The following is a 27,839-nucleotide window of genomic DNA, read 5'->3' on the forward strand; positions in this document are numbered from 1 at the left end:
TTCAGGCCATATTTTGAACATATGGGTGCATATTATAAGTGGTTTTGCTTAGGGAAGCTTTTTTCTCATGAATTACAACCACTTTTAGATTTCATTTAAGAGATAAACCACACTAGTCTTAGGTTTTTAAGTATATATGACAAAATTGAATATGGGGTCCAAGACAACCCAAGAAAAAAATTAAATTATGAAGGTCACTAATTTCTAAAGAATACTGAATCATCGTCCAGTTCATGCCCAGTCACTGACTAATCTGTAATAAATGGGAGGAAAAGTAATAGGGTAATGTGGTTTACAGCAGAAGGGCAGAAAATGAGAAAATAAAAATTCCCACTGAACATTGCTAACATCTCATCTTTTCTCTCTACTAAATCCTTAGTAAAGTGTGATCATGAACATACGTGATGTGTTATTTGCTAATAAAATAAAACTTATTTGCTAATAAAATAATAAGAACATCTGATAATAGTATGAGCGGCTTTATTGACTACAATGCAAGCTAAGGTATGAAGAAGAAATGATCATTTAAAAACACCAAAGACCCTTACATAGCAAAGGTTAAGAAATAAATTAAGAATCCTGCTGAGCTGAGCTGGCCTGAGGACAGGCCTCATTCACTCCGATCCTTGGGTTCTCGGTATTTCCACTGGATGTAGTCAAAGATGTCTTTCTCGCTATCCACTGGCAGAGGCTCTCCAGCAACTCCTGCAAGTACAGCGAGAAAAGAAACTTACAAACTGGTTTTGGAATTTAGTTATGAGGGTTTAGGGACGACAGTTGAATGGGGACTCACTTTCAGAAGGAAAAGAAAATGGTAACTAAAACCACTAACCTAACTAAACTAGATTAAACTAACTAAAGCCACTAAAACACGATATTGACCTCCCTCTCCCCCGATCCTCGCACACGAGCTTGTGTTCAAGCTTTGTCACATAGATTACCAGTACTATAAAAGGAACCTGAATATCCCAACTGGGGCCACTGAAGTGATCCTAATCCACAATTTTCCTCTCTGCCGGATCTCCACCATAGTCACCGGGGATCACAGGAAATACTCTAGTTAGTTTCCTTTGTAACTCAAAATGCAGAATCTTGGGCCCCCCTCCAATTAGCTTCTGCATTTAATGAGGTGCCCATGAGGCACGCACACATATTTACATGTAAGAACCACTGCCTTCATCACCCGGGAAGAAAGCCCTATTTTATACTTTCAGGACAAAATGACAAAATCTTTATTTTCCTAGTAGAGAATAATAAACAAACACAGTACACTGTGAAATGTTAAAAAGCATAGATTAAGCAATTCTTACTCTTTAAACTTTTTTTAGTTTTTAAAAAATTTTTAAGTAAACTCTGTCATGAGCTTGAACTCATGACCCAGAGATCAAGAGTCACATGCTTACTACTGACTGAGACAGCCAGGTGCCCTAACTCCTAAACTTTGGAAGGCATGTGGCTGAAGCTACCAGGTTTGTCCTGGCACTAAAAGCAATGATACCTAGGTTCTTCAGAAGTCTTGGAGATACATGAAAAACAAACAAACAAAAAAAACCACTTTAGACTAATAAGATTTTTTTACTGACCATCATTAATTCAGTCTAATAGAGCTAGAAAGAACTCTTGCCATCAAAGCTTCCAATTGAGGGCCTGAGAGCATGTATGGATTTAAAGACCCTTTTGTTGCCTGAGGGACTCACAATACAAAGAAACTACAATTAACTGGCAGAATTACTTAAAGGCTTTTGAGAGAAACCAAAGCGGCTAAACCAAAGTAGCCTTGAAAATAACTTTCTCTCAAGATGACCAGGATTATCTCTAATGCAGACACAAATACCCACCAGTGACTCCCAAGGGACGGATTGTGTACTCATTGATTGTGAAGCCCTTTTCTAGGGCATGAGCTCTCATATTCTTATTGAAAATATCACTCCCGGTGAAATAGAGAACACCGCAGTAATACTGATCCTTGGGTATCAACCTAAAATAAATAGATAAACAAATAAATCTCTCACCACACATTTTGAATTTGGCAAAAATAGGACTCTTATAATCAATAAGGCACAAAACACCTACAATAAGTCTATGTGGTCTAATAACCTAGGGAGGAGACTATCATCAGGTAGACTGTTGAAATTACTCCAAGCTCGCAGTTAGTCTAGCTTTCAGTAAACTATGTCCTGCAAGACGTGTGGGGAAAAGAAAAGCAGGAGCATGTATTACAACTAACTTTCCCGTAGTTAACTACTTTTGAGCTGTGGAAGGCATCACGATGAGATACAAATCTAGAGAAAATAGATGATATTCTGTAGACAGTCATTATTCTTTGCATATTTTCAGGCTAAGCATTGTCTATACCACAAACATACAGCATTTCAGAATGAAAGGGGGTTCTAGACATTTAGGTGAATTCCAAGATACACAGAGGACAAGGAAAAAGGGAAAAATTAATAGGTCAGCAACAAATTTCGAGTAATACCTTATATCAATTCTCCTGTGTGGATACTCCTTTTCATCATTTTTACTGGGAAGCTGGCAAACACCCTAAAATGGATATTTCAAAGAATGCTTAAAAGACGTTTTTAAACTTCAGGCTTAACTTTAATTGAATGTTGTTAAATGTGAGGTTTTTGCTTTGAATGCAAGCAGTTTTAAACTCCTGGGCACTTTTAACTTAGTGGCTTTTCTATGCAGTATGTCTTGTCACCACCTTCCTCTTGTGCTTTGTGGTAATTGAAGAACTACAGGAAACAGCAGGCAAGGATTCTAGGTATGAGGGTTTGGTCTTTGTGTGATTCCAAACAAGAGCTAATCAGGGAAAGCACCACACATGAAAGACACAGACCAAAACAAACAGAAAAGCAACCTGGAAGAAACAATTATGATGGAGGGAGGACAATCAGCTATTAGTAATATTCCAAGATAACAGAAAATATTCCATACATGAAGGTCAGAATACTACAAAAAAAGAACACTTAAGAAAAAGGTTTAAATCAAAATTAAAAGTAGGAGAGCGGAAGTAGAAGAGTTTAAAATTGAGGAAATCTCCCAGAAACAGAAAAGACAGATGAAAAATAGGAAAACTGTAAAGGATAAGAAAATTACAGGATCATTTTCTTTCTTCTCTACAGGTGAGTTTTCATTATACTTCTACAGTTTTCAAACAAACGTTATCAAGGTCTATTTAGTAATCTTTTTCCTTTTACAGAAAAATGGGCCAAAATTCTGGACTGGGGAGAAACCCATAAATATATAAAAAGAGCCATAAATATCAGAAACTTCCAATTAAAAAAGTTTCAAATGCCACACTCAAAGAAAAGCACACATGTGACAGGCTTCTGGTCCTAAAGAACAGTCAACTTAGTACACAGATCACTAAACACTATACTTTTTCACTTAGTAACATAGAAAAATTAAAACCTAGAATCTAAAATGGGTATTTTCTTTAGCTGTTGCTATGGCTGAGAGATTAAATGAAACCTGTTTATCTTCAACATATGAAACCTACCTTCTTAGGCATTAACAAGTTCCAACTCAACCTTCAAATGGATCAGAAATGCTTTCCATCTGGAATTACCATGAGGTATTACCTTGCGGATATGGATGTTCGAGTGCCACAGGCAATGATCTTGCCGTTTGTCACATCAGTAATAGGATTTTGTCTAATGGCTTTGTTCCTTTCCTAAAGGCTCATTTTATTTCCTGCACTTTTTCTGAAGTGTTAATGTTAAGGAATTCCTCTGTATTATTGTAAATTCTTTATTAGATTGAGTGGATTAGTGTTGTTTGGCATTTCAATTGAGTAGCTTCATGCAGAGCATCTGAAATAAAGCCCCTTTTTTTGCCTCAGGGTAGTCAAGGGATCTTCTATTGTCCCTTGAATCCCTTGAATACTGTAGATAGATATTTCACAGAAAATCATCCCGGGCCAAACTTGCACAAAATGCTAAAATCTGAAAGGTACTCACCATATATGAGGAAAACAGGCATCTAAATGCAGAGGAAAATTTTATTCTCCTTCCAAAAGCTATTTTATTCATAGGAAGGATAACTCAATTACCTAAAATCATGACTTTACAAGAATATCTGAAGCATTAACCCTGGCTTTCCTGAGGTTTGGAGACTATTAGTTTACAGGAATTCATGTTTTGAAGAGTACTTAAAAAACACATGAATGGTCATGTTTTTTTTTGTTTTGTTTTTTAAGATTTTATTTATTTATTTGACAGAGATCACAAGTATGCAGAGAGGCAGGCAGAGAGAGGGAGAAGGAAGCAGGCTCCCCGCGGAGCAGAGAGCCCAGATGTGGGGCTCTCTCCCAGGACCTGATGCAGGGCTCGATCCCACCACCCCTGAATCATGACCTGAGCTGAAAGCAGAGGCTTTAACCCACTGAGCCACCCAGGTGCCCCGAATGGTCATGTTTTAAACAACAGTCAATAGTTACGTTAACAAGAGGTTTTGAAATCAAGTGGATATAGAATAAGAATGGTTTATTCCACTCTATATTTCTGTTTTTTTGTAATCTCTATGCCCAACATGGGGTTTGAACTCACAACCCCAAGATCAAGAGTCCCATGGTCCACTGACTGAGCCAGCCAGGCGCCCAGGTTTATTCCACCTTGTAAGCTGAATTCATTGTGTGGCCAATTTCCTTTCAGAAACAGAGATCCCAGCTTCTTGGGCTATCTCTGCTAATAATCTCACCCCCTCATCAATGCTCTGACTCCTGCCACGCTTCCCTGACAGGCTAACTCTCTGACCTCAAGTCCTTCTCCAAGGCTCCGCCCCTCATATAGGCGGTTTCCAGCCATCCTAGTCAATGGGTTTCCTGCACATCCATCTACGCAAACCCTGCTCTTCCTCTTTTAAAAATAGTACTTGTTTTCTTAACCTAACATGCAATTTACTTATTTATTATGTTCATTGTTAACTACCAGTCCCTTCTCAAACCCCCAAATATAAATTCAGTTGAAATTCACTGGTACATCCCAAGCTCCTAGAATAGTGCTGGGGACATTAAGAGATGCTTAATACATAGTTGATGAACTAGCCGAACACACCTCCTCCTCCCACTGGTGCTCATTCTCCCTGTCTTGTTCTTCCACACCTCCATTCTCCCTCACTTTCTGACCCTCTTTTTGTTTCCCAATTTACTCCTTACCAGTCGCTTTCATGGATCTGCTTCCAAACAAATATTACATCTACATTATATTATATTGTATTATATTAGCATGGCACTGTACAATTCTTTGGGGATCCAGTCATATGAAGATACATGTACAAACCCTTTCAAGTTTCCATGTATATTACTTAATTTGATCTGCATAATAGTCCCTTGACACAGGAGAAGTGTATCATTTTAGATGAATTTATTAAGGCCTTACAGAAGCAAAGCAACTTGCCTAACATCATACAATTAATTAGTAATGGAGACAGAGAAAGATTTGATAGCTTCCATATCCAAGTTTATTCCTTCATAATGCAACACACACCCTTTCCTCTGCAACTAGATATAAATAATCTCTTATTGCTTCTACAATAAATTGATTTGAGAGCAAATCTGGACTGCTCCTCACCCCAACAAATACTAATTATAAATGTCAAAACTGTAGGCTCAAACACGGCATTTTTTAAGCTTCAGAGACTATATGAGCCACACGTTCAGTACCTGAACTTTATACGAAAGCCATCCATCCACTGAGATGGATTCCGGCATCACAACACAAAGGCCTTAGTTTCCAGCTCTAACTGTCAAGTTACCTTGCTCAATTGTCAAATCAAAAACAAAAACTGCTTTCTATTTTTTTAACCTGCTTTCTTCTGGAAATAGATGTGAGGGATTCTCTTTCTGGCAATAGCTGTCTGTGTGCTGCTAGGAATACGAAAGGGATTGGGAAGGCCAGATAGTGCAAAGGTTTCCCCAAGTCTAGCCCTGTCCTAGGACTGGTGAGTGGCCCTAGTCTTTCAAGTGTCACACACACAGTAAGGGCTGCATCAGCCTGGTTGCAGCAGTCACTGGAATCTGACTGTGAGACACTGAGCAGCTACTACTGAGCAGCTACTACTGAGATAAGCCCATTCCACCACTGCCAGCAACTCTGCATGTTCACATTCACATGGCTACCCACCTTTCCCTTTCAGCTTATATGCAGCCCACCAGCTTGCAATGTTTCTTTGTATTCTTGCTAGCTGGATTAATAGCCTCTGCTGTGTGTAAGGCTAATATACCTCTGGGTTATTAGCCTCTGTGTTTCTTCTGGATCTCTCTTTGAGCACAGCACAATACTATTCAAACTGCAAAAAAAAAAAGCTTCTGCTACCACATCGCATAATTACCTTCCTGGTTGTTGACTCTGGAAAGAGCTGATGGGCTTCTCCAGTACGAAGACTGAGGGCCTTTCGCAGAGATGACTATTGGAGGTAGACAGTTGGGGCAGAAAGGGTACCCAGAATATGCTCAGGCATACCAGGACACTTTGTTAACAATGAAAAAATTTTTTCAACTTGTCTAGCATGTGTTATTTTTAGGATTTTTATCTGAGTGTTCTTTAAATGTAAAATTTGTGCACATTCATTTTAAGAATTGATAAAATCAATCTCAGTTTAAAAGGGATACTCCTAGAACATATATCAACCCTATTTTGAATAACATCCCCTGTGTCTAAGGGCGCCTGGGTGGCTCAGTTGTTAAGCCTCTACCTTCAGCTCAGGTCATGATCCTAGGGTCTTGGGATAGAGCCCCACATCGGGCTCCCTACTTGGTGGGGAGCCTGCTTCTCCCTCTGCCTCTGCCTGCCTCTCCCCCTGCTGTGCTCTCTCTCTCTGTGTCAAGTAAATAAATAAATTAATTAAAATCTTTAGAGTTTAAACAACAACAAACATCTCATGTGTCTATTTCTGGGCATAGAGTAAAAGCTTTGAATCTGATAGATTTGGGAGAACAGTTCATAGATTTGATTCCCAAAGACTGACTAGAATTTTTATTTTTACTTTTCCCAAAGTTCTTTTGAAAACATTATAAAATGTGGTCAACTTGGGCGATACAGTTTCACAGCCAATTAAAATCACCATACTGAATTTAATGACATCATTTTTTGGGTGTCTCATAAATATACACAACATTAAGTCTGCCATTTTAACCATGTTTAAGTGTGCGGTTCTACAGCGTTAAGTATATTCACGTTGCTGTGCAACTACCACCAGCATCAGCCTCCAGAACTTTTCATCCTCCCCAACTGAAACTTTCTATCTGTTACATAGTGACTCCCTCTTCCCCTTCCCTACAGGCCCCTGGCAGGCACTATATTCTACTTTCTGAAAGACATGATATTTCAATCATCTATATCAACCATCTTCTACTTTTAAGCCAAAAGCACTGTCAAATCCATGCAGTAAGACTCAGGCTAATATTAGCATGTCCGTTCCCCCAAGGCACAGTCTCTTTCCATTTCACGCAAAGAATTTGGGAAAATGGGGACTCAAAGTATGAATTTCAGGGAGCGGCAGAAGAAAGGTAACTATTAACCATAGTCCTAGATTGCCACTTGCCTTCCTGTCAGTTTTCATGCAGGGACATTTATTAACCTTTTTTAATGCATTTGGCATTTGTCTTGAATCTTCAAAGCTTTATCTCCTAGGAAGATTACAGGATTTTAACAGTTCATCATGACGGGTGTCACTGGGAAAATCTCGGCGAGCATCCCCCTCCTATTAACTCCTCTGCTTACCGTGCCACAGAACTTATCTGTATCACACACCCTGATTTCTTTTCTTTCTTTGGTGTTGTAATAGATTAACATTCTTCAGACACTTCTAACCTTGTGTACTGAAGAATTCTGAGTCAGAGAATATGAGAACATTTGCTATTTTAAGGAAAACTTATGATGCATCAAAGTCACTTACAGAAATTTTAAAAAGGAGTAGATTATGCCTAATTATGTATTCCAATGGCACAGATTATTTACAAAGTGGGGCATTTAAAGCAAAATTCTTTACTAAAATATTCTGAGATTAGCATCCTGTTAGTCTTCTTTCTATAAATTCTCATGGATATGCTATTTATTGACTGTAACGCTAAGATGTGGTGAGGTCACATACTCAGAATAGGTACTGACCAGTTTCCAAGGGTTTTTTTTCCCAGAAGTGTTAACTCAAAAGAGTACTTACCATGAACTTTGTTTCACCTTTTGACAGAGTATCTGTAATAAAATGGACCTTCTGTAATTGCTCCACAACACGATGTAACAGCTTTGGCTATAGAAACATAAATAGGAAACAAGAAAAAAAGCAATTACTCTTTTATACCAAGAAAACATTTTTAACAGGAGTTTTCTGATTATCTATGGAGAAATGCCTAGTTTCCCTCTAAGTACTTTTTTCTTCTAACACAAAATTCACTTATCAAATGAAACATCTTTTTAGGAACCATCATTCTTCACCAATATCATGATACCCCCAAATACACATCATCTGTGTTTATCTGTGTCATTAAATCAAAAAGTTAGCTGCTTCATCTTTAAAAGGTATATATTCTAGGGCGCCTGGGTGGCTCAGTGGGTTAAGCCACTGCCTTCGGCTCAGGTCATGATCTCAGGGTCCTGGGATCGAGTCCCGCATCGGGCTCTCTGCTCAGCAGGGAGCCTGCTTCCTCCTCTCTCTCTCTCTGCCTGCCTCTCTGCCTACTTGTGATCTCTCTCTGTCAAATAAATAAATAAAATCTTTAAAAAAAAAAAAGGTATATATTCTAAAATCAAAAATGTTTTGCCTGCATGGGTTTTTAAATAGGAATAAAGTTTCTTAATATAATATTGTTTAATAGAAAAATATCCCCTTAATGAAAACCTGAATATTATACTGGATATTTCTAAAATATCCATGAAAGACAATAAATACTTCTGGCAATGTTTTACTAAATTTCATTTTGTTTTTCCAAAATCAGACCACTCCCTCCATTCCTTGTAGAACACCACTGTATATCCCTTTGCCTTTTACAAAATTCAGTCAGTACAAAGCACTTGCATTGACTTTTCAGAAAGATTAAAACAACAATTCATTCGAAAATATCCAATTATCATTTTGAAAATGATATTCACTGCTGTGTAACACTTGGCACATTTGATTATAAATTCTGTGGTACCTGTTTGGTTGATTCAGAGGTAAAGCTTGGATGGGTCAGAAGAACGTCCATGTCACCACTGGACTCTGCGCCTATGATCATAAAACATATGAATGGAATTCTCTCCACATAAATCTATCAGGCAAATGGAGCCAAAGTGATGTCACATTGAGAAGCCTTACTTCTTATAGCCTAACTTTCTTTTTCATTGTACTTCATATTCACAATTAGTTACAAGACTTCAATTTCCTGTCCAACTATTCAGGTATATTGATGTCAACAGAAGAATCTGGGATAATAACAGTAATTGACATTAGACATGCAATATATACAATTGCTAAATGTATTAAAAATGCACCTAAATAATTACTCAATAACGGATTAAAACATTTAAAAACAACATTCTTGCAAAGATGACATTCAAATGGCCAACAGACACATGAAAAAATGCTCATCATCATGGAAATGCAAATTAAAACCACAATGAGCTACCACCTTACACCTGTCAGAACAGCTAATATCAACAACACTAGAACCAACAGGTGTTGGTGATGAGGCTATGGAGAAAGGAGAGCCCTTCTTGTGCTGTTGGTGAGAATGCAAACTGCTGTAGCCACTCTGGAATACAGCATGGAGGTTCCCCCCAAAATTAAAAATAGAACTACCATATGATCCTAGAATTCCACTACTCCATATTTACCCAAATAAAGTAAAAACACTAATTCAAAAAGATACATGCATTCCTATGTTTATTGCAGCATGATTTACAATAGCCAAAACAGGTGACCAACTATCCATGGATAGATGAATGAATAAAGAAGATGTGGTATATATACACACAACAGCATATTACCCAGCCATTAAAAAAACAATGAATCTTACCATCTGCAACAACATGGGTGGATGTAGAGTGTATTATGCTAATTGAAATAAGTCAGCCACAGAAAGACAAATACCATATGATTTCACTCTTATGCAGAACTTAAGCAAGACAGACAAAGTCAAAAACCAGATTCTTAAATATAGGGAACAAACTAGTGGTTGCCAGAGAGGATGTGGGTAGGTGGGGATCGGTGAAATAGGTGAAGGGAATCATGATGAGGTCTGAGAAGTGTATGGAATTATTGAATCATTAAATTGTACACCTGAAAATAACTGTATATTATACTTGGATAATATAACATTTAGTTTTATTATATAATATTTAAATATTAAATATAAACATTTAAACATTAAATATAATAATATAATAAAATATAAATTTAAAACGCTTTTTTAAAAAATACACCTATGAACACTATATATATATATAATATATATATATATAATATATATATATGAAAACCTCAAATTAAACAATATGTCCTAACTCTGTGAAGATTAATTAGAAAATCCATTTCAATTCTTATGACTGAATTCATTTAATGAATACTGGTAAAAAATTACTATTATGGTATCATGGATAAGAATATAGTATTTGAGGGGCACCTGAGAGGTTCAGTCAGTTAAGCATCTACTTTCAATTCTGGTCATGATCTCAGGGTCCTGGAATGGAGCCCCACATCAAGCTCCCTGCTTAGTGGGGAGTCTGTTCTCCCTCTCCCTCTGCCCCTAGCTCTATCCCAAAAAAATAAATAAAATATTACAAAAAAAAGAATATAGCATTTTATAATGACAGATTTTTGATCTGATCCCCCACTCTACAATCACATAACTTTAGGAAGATTATATAAAATTGTTTATACTTCCTTTTATTATAATACTATGAAATTTTGTCTCCATTTAAATAGACTTTTTTCACTTTAAATTTTTTTCAACACTGCAAATGAGTACTATATATTCCTCTAGGTCTCAGTTTTTCTGTCTATAAACTAGTAAAAACCATTCTATAGGTCATTGTGCAACTAAAAACATATGTGAAAGCATCTAGAATAGGACCTGCCACACAGCTGGATAAAATAATACTATTTCCTTTCTTTGTATTTTTAGAAATACAATACATGCAAAGCATTTTTTTTTCTTCCAAGATTTTACTTAATTCAAGTTAGCTGGGGTGCCTGTGTGGCTCAGTTGTTAAGTGTCTGCCTTTGGCTCAGATCATGATCCCGGGTCCTGGGATCAAGCCCTGCATCAGGTTCCCTGCTCAGTGGGAACTGGCTTCTTCCTCTCCCACTCCCCCTGCTTGTGTCTGTCTCTCGCTGTGTCTGTCAAATAAATATATAAAATCTTTAAAATAAATAAATAAATTCAAGTTAGTTAACATTAAGTGTAGTTTTAGTTTCAGGAGTAGAATTTAGTGATTCGTCACTTACATATAAGTAAAACATGTTTTTGGTCACCAAAGTCATGGCAGTGTCTCTAGACCACCATCTTATACATCAATAACGTTTAACCAGATATTTCAACATAAAGAAGACTAGAGTCAATGTGTACTGATTCCAGCACATTCATGGAAGCTATTTTAAGAAAAAAAATTTTGACTTCATTTCTTTCTCTTAAAAGTTGTGTCTTTTCCCATCTACCTATCACCAAAAATGTATTACTCTATCCATTTAAAAAGCAAACAATTATTTAGCAAAAAAGGGAAAATAATCCAAGAATCTATTAACAAAAGAACAGATAAAGAAAGTATGGAACATCCACATAACCAAATGTTATGTAGCTATAAAAAATAGTAAGGATGCTCTCTACATACTGATGTGGAAAGATCTCCAAGAGGTATTTTTAAGTGAAAGAAATAAGGTACAGTACTGTGTATATATTATGTTACTTTTGTGAAAGAAAGGGGGAAGAGGACAACAAGAATGTATATGCACTGGATAAAGAAGATGTGCTACAAATTTACAATGAAGTATTACTCAGCCATAAAAAGAGATGAGATCTTGTCATTTGTGACAACATGGGAGGGACCTAGAAGGTATTATGCTAAGTGAAAGAAGTCTGACAGAGAAACAAAAATACCACATGACTCACTTATCTGTGGAACCTAAAAAACAAACCAAATATAAACAAAACAGAAACTGGCTTACACATACAGAGAACTAGTAGTTGCCAGAGGTGGGGGGAGGTGGGGAATGGATAAAATAGGTGAAGGGGATTAGGAAATACACACTTCCAATCATAAAATAAGTAAGTCATGGGGATGAAAAGTACATCATAGTTAACACAATATCACATTAACATTGTATGATGACGGATGGTAACTACATTTATTGTGGTGGGCACGGTGTAGTGTAAAAAATTGTTATCCCTATGCTGTATGCCTGAAACTAATGTAACACTATGTGTCAACTATACTTGAATAATAAAAATTTTTTAAATAAATAAAAATTTAAAATGGGAAAAAACAATGTATATTCACATTTATTTATGTTTACATGTAAAACCACTGAAAGAACACACAAGAAAGTGATCATTCATAGGACAGTGGTGGGAGGGAGTGGGGAGAATGAACCAGGACAGGGGAAAAGGCAGATTCTTAGTGTATACCTTTTTTATATTAAAACATGCAACCATATAATAATAAATAATAAAAGGAATAATAAAGTAATAAAATAATAAAAGTAAAAATGATAATAACAAAATAATAAAAGTAAAAATAAAACAGAAATATGGGAATCCAGAAAGGCAGTCATCTTCAACTGAGCATGCTTTTGGCTTGCTGTATATCCAAGTCTGTGTTTTGCAAAATTTAGATTCCAAGGCCCCACCCTAAGAAGATTCTTATTTAGTAGGTTTGCAGCAGGATATAACAATGTGTATTTTTTTTTTTTAACTTTCTAGGTATTTCTGATGCACAGAAAGACTTGACAGCTGGTTAACTTTAATCCTCTCTTTTGCAAATATGAAAAACAGGATGATGTGGAGAGAGAGCGTCAATCTACAGTGACAGTAGATTTGGCCTCAGGACCCAATTCCTTGGGCCCCAGTTCAACGTTCTTTCTACTTATCAGCAATTATGGATTTAGCACTTTTTCTCCCTAACTCCAGATTCTTACAGTAGCTACCCCGGGAATTTGGGATCGCTCATCATCTACTGCCTAACTGAAACTCCAAAGATGACCAGAGATTCAGTCAGATATCTATGCCAAAAGTTTTAAATCAAGTTTTTGTATTTCAATTTTTAAAGTTAATATTTTAAAATTATTTTACCCTTCCAAATTTTGAGCCAGTAAGAAACCAGGGTTCCCTTGGTTCTCACTTAGCTTGTATTTACATATGAAAAGGATATCTTCCGAAGGACCTGGTTGTTGAGAGAACTGGTTTGGAACTCGTGTTTCAGTGACATTATTTTTAGATCCATTACAGAAAACTCAGAAAATAAAAGAAGTAAAAAAACCCCACAAAACACCCCACCACCTACCCACAGCTCACTAGTATCTAGCCAGATAGTCACTCTTAGGATTTTAATATACATAAAATTATTCTATAAAATTTATTGAAACTAGCCATTAAAATATCCTATAATAAAATCAGGATGAATTTCCTTTCATTTCTAATACATATTCCTATCTATAGACAAATAAACTTAACTAATACGCTACTGAAGTAACACAAATTACATCTCTTTGATCCATTTTTTGGTACACATTAGGCAATTTTAACATCACGGCATGAATAACCTAAGATTAAGAAGTATGTTACCTCTTCTGAAACTGCCACAGACTGTAGCAATGTATTCAGAATCCACTTTTTTAACTTCATTTAGTACAATATCCTAATAGAAAAAAAATTAAGTCAGTATTCTAAAAATGGCTTTTCACCAAGTGACATTCTCAATTCTAATCAGAGAATACAATTTAAATTTAGCACACTCTTACTTGCATTTGTAACATCTCTTCCCGAGGAATTCTTTTCTCAAAGTCCTCAAAATATCTATAAAGACAGAATAAGTAGACAAAAGATTTTTGTGAAATTTAAATCTTCTTAAAAAGTAAATTGCCTACTATATGACGTGCCCTTATACCAGCAGATCATTCAAAAATCAAGACTGAAGGGGCGCCTGGGTGGCTCAGTGGGTTAAGCCTCTGCCTTTGGCTCAGGTCATGATTTCAGTGTCCTGGGATCGAGCCCCGCATCGGGCTCTCTGCTTGGCGGGGGGCCTGCTTCCTCCTCTCTCTGTGCCTGCCTCTCTGCCTACTTGTGATCTCTGTCTGTCAAATAAATAAATAAAATCTTTAAAAAAAAAAAATCAAGACTGAAGTTCAGTAAGAAGATAACAGTAAAACTGGGGGATGGGAATAGGTTTATTTCTTAACTTAAACCAAAATATTTAAATGCCATCCTTTATGATATTCCAGATACTTCATCTAAACTTGTTTTCAGTAAACTTCACCTTCATATACCAAGAGTAAATAAATATATTTAAATTAGTATGTTTCCAAATTAGTCTGCTCCCTACTGGCAAGTCAAGGGCTTACAGTTTATTGCTCTTATATCCTGCAAAATTTTATTTTAAAACATTATCCAGATAACATTAGGCTAAGTGAAAGAAGCCAGTCAAAAGACTATATATTGTATGATTTCATTTATATGAAATGTCCAGAAAAGGCAAATCTATATTGATAAAAAGTACATTAGTGGGTTGTCAGAAGCAGACCGGGACAGAGAAGGGCAGCTGGGGAGAAATGGGGAGTGAAGGCCAACAGATATGGCCTTTTGGGGATAAACAAAGATGTTGTAAAATCAACTTCAGTAATGGTTGTACAGCTCTATGAATGTACTAAAAACCATGGAACTGTACACATTAAATGGGTGAATCGTATGATATATGAATATTTCAATAAGGCTGTTGTAAAAATCTCAGTATGAAATAACTAAAGTGATAAAGCACTGGATCAAAAGTCATTCTCACAACAACCAGTTCTTCAGAAGATCTCTATTACATAAACACAAGAACAGTGAGAACATCCTGGTCCCCTACTGGCTCCAAGTCTTGGAAGAGCAGTGTCTTAAGTTTAAGGTACATGTTTATGTACGATGCATTAGAAAAAAATCAATTAGAAAAGGGGTTCCAGATGGTATCCAGCACATGAAATAATTATAGATGCTGAGGTACAACATTCCTACTAGTTATTCCCACACTGTTATTTAGATGTTTGGTTTTTTTTTCTCTTTTTCTGTTTTTAATTTAGCATTCCATGTTCATGTCCTAACTTCTTGGGGAGAGACTAAACTTCTTAAGAGCTTTACTGGCCCTGTTTATTTCCTTACCCTGGACCTAATGCAGTGCTTTCCACAATGTTTAAGCACAAAATAAACACCCGCTGAATGACTGATGTACTCAGCCCTACATGCTTTAAGAGGAAGTTCTTCACTAAAGTCAAGAGAATGAGGGAAACATTCAAAACAAGAAAACAAACAGAAGGTAATAACAAAACGTGTGAAAACAGGCATATTATCTATCAAAGTCTGCAACAAATCTTAGCATTCCTGAATAGAGAAAAGGTCGTGTTTAGTTAAATTTGAAGAATTATTGTGGTGTATGGAAGAATGGCTATAAGAAATTCTATTATGTTTCAGGTGTCAAAAGAAAATTTGCTATCTTACTTCAACCCAATTCGTTGATGATGGTTCAACTTGTCTTCATTTTTTCTGAGATCTGTACAGAAGACACATAAAGTTAAGGTGCTAATTTAAATATTTTTGGGAAGAAGTCGCTGAATTTTGTGATTCTTTTTACAAAGGACTACTAGGAAAATACGCTGAAATGACTTTGAAAAGATAAGAAAAAAAAGAAAAGAAAAAATTCAGATATTAAGAACTAGATAAAATGTTCTTCAAATCAATGTAGTTAAAATTGAACAGTTGATTTCATGATCATTTTACTTACTGAATCAAAATTTCGATTATAGTTAAACAGAATAATAGATAAAACATACCAGGATCATACCACACTACACTAACTATAGTAAAAGGCAGCCTTATAAGAGCTCACATTGCTAACTTACAGCGACAGCAGCAGTAGCAACCACAACTTTTGAATGTTTTATGAATAAGTATTTATATTGCCCATCGGCTGTTCATTCACTCCTTCATTCGATTAGTATTTATTGAGTAATAACTTGTGCAGTCACTGTGCTTAAAATTCTGTTGAAAGGAGAGGTATTATTTTCATTATTTAAAAACCGTCATATTATAACATCATATCTTAAATCTAAAAGTAACTTAAGGATGCCTGTATGGCTCAGTCGGTTAAGCCCCCAATTCTTGCTTTCGGCTCAGGTCATGGTCTTAGGGTGCTGAGATGAAGCCCCATTTGGGGCTCTGTGCTCAGTAGGGATCTGCTTCTCTCCCTCTGCATGTGGCCCTCCCCTGCTTGTGTGCACTTACTACCTCTTGTTCTCTCTCAAATAAATAAAAATATAAATCTTTACAAATAAATAAACAAAAGTTACTTAATTCCACTTGGATGTTCCTTTACTGGGCACGAGTATGAGAGTAGCCTGTATGCTCCCAAAGCAACTCCCATCTGTGGTCACCTTTACATACTCACAAACATAAATTCTCTCTGGAGATATAAAATGGAGAGAAATAAGCATCTTTATGATACATGGAGCAATTAATATTTCTCAGAGCTGTATGTACACAGTAAACACTAAAAATGCAATGGAAATAATGGCATAGATGTTGATGGTTATATTATGTATCCATGAATTGTTAAATAATGTAAAAAATGTTACAGCAGATCTCTGACACTTCCAAGGTATGCAACTTTTGGGAAACAAATTCTTGACTCCTTTGGCCAGTATTTCACTCAGATAAACCAAATATGCCACAGGCCGAAAAGCACAAACCCTTTCGGAGACACAAACACGGTATAGAGCTCATTCTCTCTTAAAGGACTCACACAAATTCTTAACTTTAAGTATCACTAATTAATCACGCATCTTAAGGGTCAGTTACTATTTGTAAGTACTTACTAGGTACCAACCATTGTCCACTAAGTGCTTTTCATACATTACTGCATTAAGCCATGTGAGGCAGAAATTGTGATATTTTGTAGCTAAGAAACCAAAGCATCCTAGTCATCCATTCTAATCAAGTGTGGTGGAGAATGGATTCAAACCCAGATCAGTCCCTAGAATCCATCCACTTAACCATTTGGGTACAAATAATTGAATTCACAAATAAACCCCAAATGTCACAGACATACTGCAACAAATCTCTATTTCTATCTCCATCTATAGTACACCCTTAAAAGTATGAAGAAATAACTTATATTCAAAAGATTGCTAGGTTTAAGGAAAAGGTTTTATAATTTCTTGACTTAGACTCTACTTCTTTCACTTTTTTGAAAGCAAAAATTCCTTTAATAAAAATTGCAAGCCTCTTACAGAATCTTTTTCAGTATGTATCACTTGGCCTTTAGGCTCAATGTGTAGGATTCTGTTGTCCAAAATTTTACTGGAGAAACAAATGCCATTCAAATCTAAAAATCTGCAAATGAAATCATTCTAAACCAAGAAGTCACTTCTTGCTTTTCTTGATTTTCTTCTAAGTTATAAACATAAACATGTTAAATACAGGAATAAAAACTAAACTTTATACCTATTGTCTACTGTAGAGTTAAAAAGAAAATCTTAGCATCCTTTCTTATTAGTTGAGAAAAGGTTTCTCAAGTTCTAGTTTGCTAGAGCATTAACCATCCTTCAGGAGCATATCTGACTTGGAATTGATGACCTATTATACATACTCACCTTCTAATGTTTTAATTCCTTCATCTACAAACTTCCTTGCAGCAGATGGACTACAATGAAAGAAAAGCATTATCTCAATATCAAGTGAAACTCAATATCAATGAAACTCAATATTAATACTGTCTTCTCTTGTCAAAGAGTTACTATGGAGCTAAACAAGACCTGCTAAAGTGTTGTGGTTATTTTGGTGACTTTATCCAAAAAGAATTCTTGAAGCCTCAATTTAGGAAGACAACCATAAACCTGGACATGAAAAAGAAACCTAAGCATTTAGGTGTTATAATGTACATGTACTTTATTCATAAAACAGACATACACACAGGAAAACAGATCACCCATTCAAGTAAGTTTAACTGAGGGCCTGTTATGGGCCAGAAACTCTTCTAGGCATTGAAAATACAGCAGAAATAAGATGAATAAGTGCCTTGGTCTTACCTACTTACATTGCAGTGAGTAGAGAGAAAAAAATAAACAGGTATATAAACAACACAAAAAATCAGGTAAATGAATTAAAATAGGGTAATGTGACAGAGTGGATGGGTCCTACTTTGGACTGGGTAGCAAGGGAAGGCCTGTGAAATGGCATTTAAACCGAAATTTTATTTTTATTTATTTATTTATCTTTAAGTATGTATGTATTTATTTATTTATTTGGGAGAGAGAGAGAGAGGGAGAGACAGCAAGAGAGGGAACACAAACAGGGGAGTGTGAGATGGAGAGGCAGGCTCCCCACCAAGCAGGGAGCCCAATGCGGGGCTCCCTCATGACCCTGGGATCATGACCTGAGCCGAAGGCAGATGCTTAACGACTGAGCCACCCAGCACCCCTAAACTGAAATTTTAATGGCAAAGTATCTTTGTACAGAAACTGTGATACAAAAGCAGATACTCATAGCAGAAAGCAGTGTGGCACAAAAGTAGAACTAAATTAGAAGTCAGCAAATATGGGTTCTAATTCTGACTCTGCCAGTTATCCCACTTTCTGTATTCAGTGTGCTTGCTAGAAAAGGATAATAATACAGAGGCTCTCTGAAACAACTTCTAACACTTTAGAATGGCCTTAAGTCCCTAAGGAGCCATGCTCATTTTCAGTATACAAAGTTTAAAAATTTAGTATATTTTAGAATAACTTTCATCAAAATGTTGCCATTTAAATGAAAAATCACCACATATCTAAAAGACTGCCTCGGGGCACCTGGGTGGCTCTGCCTTCAGAGCATCTGCCTTCAGCTTAGGTCATGATCCTGGGGTGGGTCCTGGGGTCAAACCCCACATCGGGCTCCAGGCTCAGCGGGAAGCCTGCTTCTCCCTCTCCCACACCCCCTGCTTGTGTTCCCTCTCTCTGTGTGTGTCTCTCTCAAATAAATACATAAAATCTTAAAAAAAAAAAAAAAAAAGACTGCCTCATTCCATAAAGATGAGATTTAAGTAAAGTATTATAACCTTATAGTGGTTTTTTCCTAAGATTTTATTTTTTAAGTAATCTCTACACCCAACATGGGGCTCAAACTTACAACCCCAAGATCAAGAGTTGCACGCTCCACTGACTGAATGTTTGAATGTTAATCTTTATGTTGTCAAGAAGTCTCCAAGAAGCCCGCTTTGGTGGTAACTCAATTTTAAGATAAAGATTCCTTCATTAAAAAAAATGCTTGGGTGCTTGTTCTAAAATTATAAGGCACTATGTTAAGCGCTATGAAAAAACAGTTTAAATGCTTAAGATAAATGTCATGCTCAGCGAGGCAAAAGAGGCATAATCTGCAGGGAGTGAGAACTTATATGTGTTAGTGGAGTTCAGAAGGAGATTATTTCTGGCTGGGGAATCAAACTGGTTTTATGAAGGAGGTAACATTTGCCTTGAATGGGCTTTTCAAGTAGAGGTAGCACCAGAAAGACCAGCCTCAGACACATAAGATATGGAAGAGTGAACTATATGGTCAAGGACAAGGACAAAGACAAAGAAAAGGTACAGGTTTTGAAGAGAAATAGCATGTACTTATTTCAGCTCACATAAAAAAAATAAAACCAACCCAACTACTGTGTCTGCTTAGAAAATGTTTCTTACCCGATGCCACTAACTCGAGTCAGAAAATTGATAGATGAACTCGTGTCATCCTGCCGAATCTTTAAGAAAAAAAAAAAGTCTAGTAATGATTTAGGAATGCTTTGAGGACTTAAATGATCTTATTGGAAATGTACTCTTAAGTCTGCTTAAGAGACCTGAAGAGCCATTTATATTTGTCTGGATAAACATCAATGGTTCTAGATAAGTAACAAAGCAGATGAAGATGTCTCATCTCTACCTTATCCCATACTTTAAAAAGGCTTATTTATAAAAGACTCTAAGCAGTATAATTATTATCAGGATGAAATAAAACCATAAAAATGCTTCAGAGAGTTTAAGAATAGAAATTCTAAAATATAACAATGTCTTATCAAAGCTTATAATTTACCTTCTGAATGATACTGAATATAAGGTGCTAATTCTAGCAAAGAGGTTAACAATCTCTAAAATGCCACATAAAATAACTAAGTATTTTACAGGAACAATATTCAAAGTTTTTTAAATAGAACACTTAAAGTCATAAACTCCACTCTTCTTTTCCCTCCTAGTCTCACCAGGTAAATAACATGTCACCCTGCAATGATGCTACATGATAGCTGCTATAAAGGCAGACACTATCATTGAATAAGCAAACAAGTTAAAACTTTACCTTTTCCAGCTTACGCAATTTTCCAGTTGCTAAAAATTCATCAATCTTTTCAGCAATCTTTGTTCCTACTCCAGGCTAATAGAAAAATAAAAATATAAAATTTACATAAATAGAATGCTTACCAAATCACTCAAAGATAAGGTAAAAAATAAGAAATGATAAAAAAAATGATAGTCACATAGCCAGTTTTAAAACAAAGGACACAGAAAATTGAACTATGGTGAAAATACATATTCTCCCAACAAAATCTTTTAAATGATGACAAAAGAGAAGCCCTAATAAAACAATTCTAAATGACTTTTTAAAAAATTAATTTTTGTTGTAGAAAAATTAGAAAAAAGTTGCATATAGAAAAAATATAAATCATTTGTTAATTTCATTGCCCTGAAAATTAAAATAAACTATAATCTCATCACGTAACATCTGCTACATACACTTCTTTTCTGCTTATATACATAAGCAGAGTTATATGTACATGTACATATATATTTCTATATATACATATTTTATTTTTCTTACAAAAATAGAATCATTCTGCTTTGTAAAGTACATTTTTTTAACTTAAAATACATCACAAATTTCCGTATCAGTATATAAATACAACTTCAATATCTTTAATGGCTGCGTGGTATATCATTGTATGACTATACCATAATTTACTTAACACATACCCTACTACCAGAGACATTTAGATAGTTTACAAGTTCTAATATAACAATATCATGAACTTCCTCTAGAGCAGAGGTTTTAAGCTTTTGCACTGTCCTCACCTTGGGATGTGTTAAAACACAGAATGCCTAGAATTTCTGGCTTAATAGGTTGCATTTATTTACTTACTTATTTATTTAAGGTAAACTCTATACCCAGCGTGGGGCTTGAACTCATGACCCTGAAATCAAGAGTCACATGCTCTACTGACCAGTCAGCGAAGTGCCCCAATAGGCTGCATTTCTTTTTTTTTTTTTTTAAGATTTTTATTTATTTATTTGACAGAGAGAAATCACAAGTAGGTAGAGAGGCAGGCAGAGAGAGAGAGGAGGAAGCAGGCTTCCGGCTGAGCAGAGAGCCCGATGCGGGACTCGATCCCAGGACCCTGAGATCATGACCTGAGCCGAAGGCAGCGGCTTAACCACTGAGCCACCCAGGCGCCCCTAGGCTGCATTTCTAACAAGTTCCCAGGTGATGCTGCTACCGTCTAGGTAGGGCACTTTGAGAATACTGCTCTAGAACTGCACAAACATGACAGCCACCTCATGGGACACTTTAAGTTTACATTATTAAAATTTAAAAAGATCATTCATCAGTCCCTTTAACCACACTTCAAGAGCTCACTGGCCAAATGTCACTCATGGTTACCATTAATGGACAGCACTGCTCCAGAATATAGGCCCTATGAGAGCAGAGATCCTGTTTTTACTGGTTTACCCTCAGCACCTTGGCATATTGGTGCTCAAAAATTATCAACTAATGAACCCTTATATACATATATCTCTACTAGTTTCCTCAAAATAAATTCCTCAAGATAAAGTGGAATTGCTAGGACAAAGGACATATACATCTTGCCAACATTCTGCTAGATTATCCTTCAGCAAAGCTAGAAATAACCAAAATTTCCATCATTAGCAACTGAATGTCTTTTTCCACATCTTTATCCATACTGTATAATATTTGATACTTTGATCGCACCAGACAGCATCTTGTTTTAATTTGCAACTCTGATTATTAGTGAAGTTGAACTCTTTTTCATGTTTTTGACTTTTTATTTCCTTTTAATTTTTTACTCTTCTCCTTTAAATAAGGGCTTTTTTAGAGTAGTTACAGGTTCACAGCAAAATTGACCACAAGTACACAATTCCCATATACCCACAGCCCCCACACACGGCACAGCCTAGTCAATTATCAACATTTCCCACCAGAGTGCTACATTTGGTATAACTGATGAACGTACACTGAAATATCATCATCAAAGTTTACAATAGGTTTCATTCTTGGTGGTGTTGACCCTCTCTAAATGTTCAAATGCATCAATATGTCCTAATATCTCTTAGCCCTAAGTTCACCCTTCTATATTTTTGATTTATTTAATGTTTAAGTGTTCCAAGACTACTTAATGCATATTCAAGTTCTAAAAATAGCAATTATCAGACAGAAATAAACAAGACTTAGCAAGAAAAATCGAGGAGAAAATAAAAACTGCTCAGGTATCTCATTTCCTATATCAGAAGATACATACCTAAAGCAATTTAGGCCCAGGCTATTTTCTATAACCTAACATTAAAGATTAAAACGCAAACACTCATTTCAGAAATATCAGATTTCTAGAATTATTGAAAAGCACTCTCATGTGCCAAAGAGTAGGTCAGTGATTCTTAATAAAATAGTAGAAAGGAATAATGATGAGATTTTCATATTAAGTACAGTGTTGTGCAAAAGGAATTTTGGATATGTTTGTGTTCTTTTTAGGGATATACCATAGGCTCAGATTTGCATAAAGTGCATCAGAGCTTGTAAAAGTTTGAATCTAGTAAGTGTGTATGCTACCTGCACTTAACACAAAAAGAAAATCCAATTACTGATAAAAGGAGAACAGAATGGAAGCAGAAGTGGCTCTGGAGGTTAATAATGCATGAGTTCACCAAGCTCAGTAATCTGGTGACACAAGACAGAAACTCAGAATTAAAATCCAATGTATTTATATCTTCCTTGGCTAGTCTACTTGGGGAGGATATACTGATGTTGAGAACTGTTTATAGCACACAGGATTTAAAACCTATATACCAGGGCATGGTTAGCATCGAGTAATAAATTCAAGATGAAGATGTGACACATGATTAATGTGGATAACCTGTCACTCAATCATAAAATGAACAAGATTTATGGTAATTTTAAGTTCCTGAAAGGTGAAAATACAAGGATATTTAGGGTTCATACTCTGAAGTATACATACACACCCATTTGTGAACACAAATGGATAAAGAAAAACAGAAGAAAGCAGTAACTATCAGGACCTACACTAATCAAAAGCCACATATGTTTGACATGTTTAACAAAACATAAATAAGACACAATCCACGATTTTGAGAAACTTAGAATCTTTCAGTGAGATTTAGATGAAAGAGAATAATCTATCAATAGACAGGCTTTTCTAGGATATTCTTAGCAATATTAATGTAAATTACCAAGACATGTGACCCTCTAGGAACCATGACACTGTGACACAGCATATAGGGCTTTAAGAAAATTACAAAGAAGAGGTTACATGCAGTAATATATAAAGGGGCTTAATTATGTGATTAGTAGGTAAGATTTCTTTGGGAACACCAAGTCTCATTAACTCACATAAATTCCTACATCTGAGGATCAGAAAAAGAAAGCTAGAGACCAGACATGCCAATACCATTCTGTCACTATACAGTTCCTGAGGACTAACACTCAAGCTGAAATTGAATGTGAGTATACGTATATATACCAAGATATAGAAAAAAATTATAATTACATATACTTAAAGCAAATTTCAATCATACCCTTCCCAACGGTAGGTGTGGTGAAAACAGGAGTGGTGAAATCTGCCTGTGTTAGTCCAAGCAGCTTCAGAGAGGGAAATTGAGTTTTGTGGGAATCCACCAAATTCGTCCATGTGTGAACTCTTCCATCACCTTGCTCACTAAACTTACCAATTTTTTAGCTTCTGCTCCACTCTTTATTTTGTGTGGGTACTTCGCTATCACAGATGCTGCTTTTCTATAAAGAGAATAAAAAAAGAAATCCAGTGAGGTCTTAGTTTTTCTTGAACTAGAATACACATGAGCAAATACGCAGCTTCAATTTTTATCACGATCACTAATTTTCCACATTTGTGTCAAACTTAAAAAAACTCAAGGGGAGCTGGCAGACACTTGCACAACTTTCAGAAGTATCTTGAAAATCCTCACATGTGAGGATAACATAACTTTACCTGTATGTTTAAAACCAGGGAGATTCAGCAAACCAGTAGCCTTTCCTTTTTGGGATGAAGCTAGTTTTATTTATTTATTTGTTTATTTATTTATTTGACAGACAATTACAAGTAGGCAGAGAGGCAGGCAGAGAGAGAGGAGGGGAAGCAGGCTCCCTGCTGAGCAGAGAGCCCGATGCAGGCTCGATTCCAGGATCCTGGGATCCTGGGATCATGGGATCATGACCTGAGCCGAAGGCAGAGGCCTCAACCCACTAAGCCACCCAGGCGCCCCGAAGCTAGTTTTCAGATTGTTCCTAACTCTCATAAAAATGTGCCACCTAGTGATATTTGGACTACTGGATGCCAAACTGGCTTAAGGATGGTGTTTTTTAAGATTTAGTTCTTTATTTTAGAGAGGGGAGAGAGAGCAAGAGACAGAGAGAGCAGCGTATGGAGAGGGGCAGGGGACAAGAGAGAATCCCAAGCAGACGCCCCTCTAAGCTTGGAGCCCTAAGCAGGGCTTGATCCCATGACCAAGACCAGAATCTGAGCAGAAACCAAGAGTCAGACGCTCAACTGACTGCGCCACCCAGCTGCCCCTGGATGGCTGTTTTAATTTTTTTTTAAATATTTTATTTATTTATTTCACAGACAGAGATCACAAGTAGGCAGAGAGCCAGGCAGAGAGAGAAGGGGAAGCAGGCTCCTTGCTGAGCAGAGAGCCCAATGTGGGGCTCGATCCCAGGACCCTGGGATCATGACCTGAGGCGAAGGCAGAGGCTTTAACCCACTGAGCCACCCAGGCGCCCCTGGATGGCTGTTTTTAAATTCATGGCTTAAAACTGCAATTGCACTCCCCTGCGTCCTAATACTTACGTTCTTTTCTTTCATTGCTCTCATTTCTGTACCACATAAAGCACTGACCTGATTCTTGCCCATCTCCACACACATCCAGTTCAGTAATCTGGTGACACACTGGGCACACCCTGGGAGCTCACTGATGGTCTCCTGTCTATAATTTCCACGCTAAATGTAGTTTAGCAGTGATGCTGACAAAAGCCAGGGCACATCTAAGTCTCAAGTATAAATACTGGGTAGTCTGTTCTAATATTTATAAACCTTTAAATTTAGATTTCAACTTCTCTATTAGCATATTACCATTGATGAGTCTGGAAAAGTAGGTTGAGGGCAGTTTGTTGAGGGAATTGTTTCAGTAAAGACAAGTGGTTCCAGACAAATGGTATCATGAGGCAAAGCCTGAAGGAAAGAAGAATTAAAGCAGCAAGGTTTTCTGGATGCCACAATGCATTTGGGGTTTACCATGGTAAAGAGGAAACATTTAGTTATCTGATATGGAAGAATGACAGGATCAGATAACTATTTTCAAAAGAATACTTTGACCAAAATTAAGAGAAATGTATAATCAGGTACATGTAGACAACACCTGCTTTTCCAGACTTATTTCCCACTCAGGCAAAGTGAATTACTGATTTCCAGGAAAATATTATACTCCTTCAGGTCTCAATGCCTTTTGGCACATTTTGTTTCCTTTGTCTAGACTGTTCTTCCTTTCACTTATCCCCTGACAATTTCCTTCAAATGAAATACCTCCTCTCTGAACTTAAATAGAATACAGAGTTGACTCTCTTATTTCTAAATCAAATGCGTGGATGAAGAGTACAATTACTTTAAACAGGCAGTCAAGACAGATAAAGAAAGGAGCATAATCAGTTTTTAATTATGTTGAATGGGAAGGGAAGGGGAGAGTTGAGCTCAATTTTGAAAAGATTAAGAAAAGGTAACAGTGGCCTAAAAATCTTGAGAAAAGCCCAATGAGATACAGATTTGGAGTCAATGACATAACCAGTATCCAAAGCCAAGAACGGTTAAGATTGCCAAGGAAACTATGAAAACCAGGGGGGAAAAAAGAGGACTAAGGACAGACTTCCAGGAACTACCAACATTGAAAGGAAGATGTAAGAGGTCAAAAAACAGGTATGAGTGTCATCACGGGATTCAAGAGTAAGACTTGAATGGAATGAGCTAATGGTAAATGCTAATGAGAGTCCAATAAGGTGAGATGTAGGTGAGAGCATTTTCAGAAGAATGGCAGGATGGAAATTATACCACAGTGAGATAATGAACGACTAGGGCTGAGGAAACCGAAGCAAGACAGATAATTCAAGCAGTTTAACTGTAAAGTGGAGGAAACAGACAGGAGCTAGCTAGAGGGCAGAGGGAAGTTAAGACTGCTTTGTTTTTGCTTTCAGGAGCTGAGGGACTTAGACATGTCTGTAGGCTGAGGGCACAAGTAACTGGTAGTGGGAGTCGTGACTACCATGAGGGCGCTGGTGAGTTGGAAAAGGAGCGGATCCTAGGATCAGCCAAACACCAAACAGATGGGGATAGGATTCCTTGAATCACATCTATTTCACGGCACAGACCTCATCCGCTGTCTTTCATTGTGGCTTAAAATCAAACTGTATGATCAGCAATTCATATTTGATCATGGGAAAAACACACATCAGCTACGCCCATTTTCAGTCAGAACTGGGAACTCATCAGAAATGACCCTACATTGTTCTGCCCAAATTAACCCTGAAATATTGCAGTAAGGTACCACCAGAGAGTCATACCCTCAGTCCTTGCTTTTTTCTCCTCTTGCGTATGGTCCAAATACCCCCTAACCCCTCGGCCCCGTTAACTGCCACACGTCCGAGGACTCGGGCTACCCAAGAACGCTGCGCCGTCCCACCTGTAAGCATTGTACTTGTGGATTGCCTGGTTCACGTTCTTCTCGAAGTTTGCGAGTTCTGCAAAGGCAACAAGAGCCTGGGGTGAACAAGAACCGCGAGTAAACCAACGAGAGCTGAGTTTTCCAGAAGGGGATCTAGCACCTTTGTAGGAGACAGTGAACCCCCGCTTGTACACGGGCCAGGCCAAAGACAGCCCAAATGGTGACACAGGAATCCCCCGCCGGACTGACATTCAGCCGCCAGCAATGGGCGCCGAAGGAAGACCCGCACGGAAGACTACCCGCCGCAGCCGGCCGACCCCATCCACAGGGCTGAAGGGACGGGTGAGAAGCAGGGGAAGGCAATGAAGTGGGAAGAAAGGAGAAGAAAGCCAAAGGCGCCCGGCCCGGTGCTAACCTGTGAGCATGTCGGTGATTCCCCCGTTGAGCGTCTCCTGCGGCGCCTTCCGTTTGCTCATGGTGGCTCGCACCCGAGGACCGCAGAGGGCTCAGAGCCGGGGACTGGCCCCCTCTCCCAGCTTTAAGGAGGGGCCGGCACTTGGAGAGGGGGGCAGGACCAGCCCGGCCCCGGCAAAGCCAGCCAGACCCACTGAACAATGGCCGCCTCTGACAGGAGGCGC

At 37.3% G+C, this 27,839-nt stretch overlaps 1 protein-coding gene across 2 annotated transcripts; it reads right to left on the bottom strand.

The window, feature by feature from the left end:
• Positions 1-463: 463 nt before the first annotated feature.
• Positions 464-27,839, bottom strand: POLB (DNA polymerase beta). 2 transcript variants are annotated; one of them, XM_004775704.3, is made up of 14 exons: positions 27,617-27,818; positions 27,220-27,277; positions 24,202-24,268; positions 20,528-20,602; positions 19,879-19,937; positions 17,815-17,864; positions 15,665-15,716; positions 13,936-13,990; positions 13,760-13,832; positions 9,137-9,207; positions 8,167-8,253; positions 2,477-2,541; positions 1,839-1,978; positions 464-705 (listed from the first exon to the last, which is right to left on the bottom strand). In XM_004775704.3, the coding sequence occupies exons 1-14, from the start codon at positions 27,675-27,677 to the stop codon at positions 611-613; spliced, it is 1,008 nt and encodes a 335-aa protein (XP_004775761.1). In that variant the 5' UTR covers positions 27,678-27,818; the 3' UTR covers positions 464-610. The 2 variants fall into 2 exon arrangements, with proteins under 2 accessions (XP_004775761.1, XP_044926888.1); XM_045070953.1 differs by lacking the exon at positions 27,220-27,277 and having other exon boundaries at positions 27,617-27,839.

The sequence above is a fragment of the Mustela putorius genome, unplaced genomic scaffold (assembly GCF_011764305.1).
Source record: "Mustela putorius furo isolate JIRA1106 unplaced genomic scaffold, ASM1176430v1.1 tig00003976_pilon_pilon_pilon, whole genome shotgun sequence".
NCBI classification, from domain to species: Eukaryota; Metazoa; Chordata; class Mammalia; order Carnivora; family Mustelidae; genus Mustela; species Mustela putorius.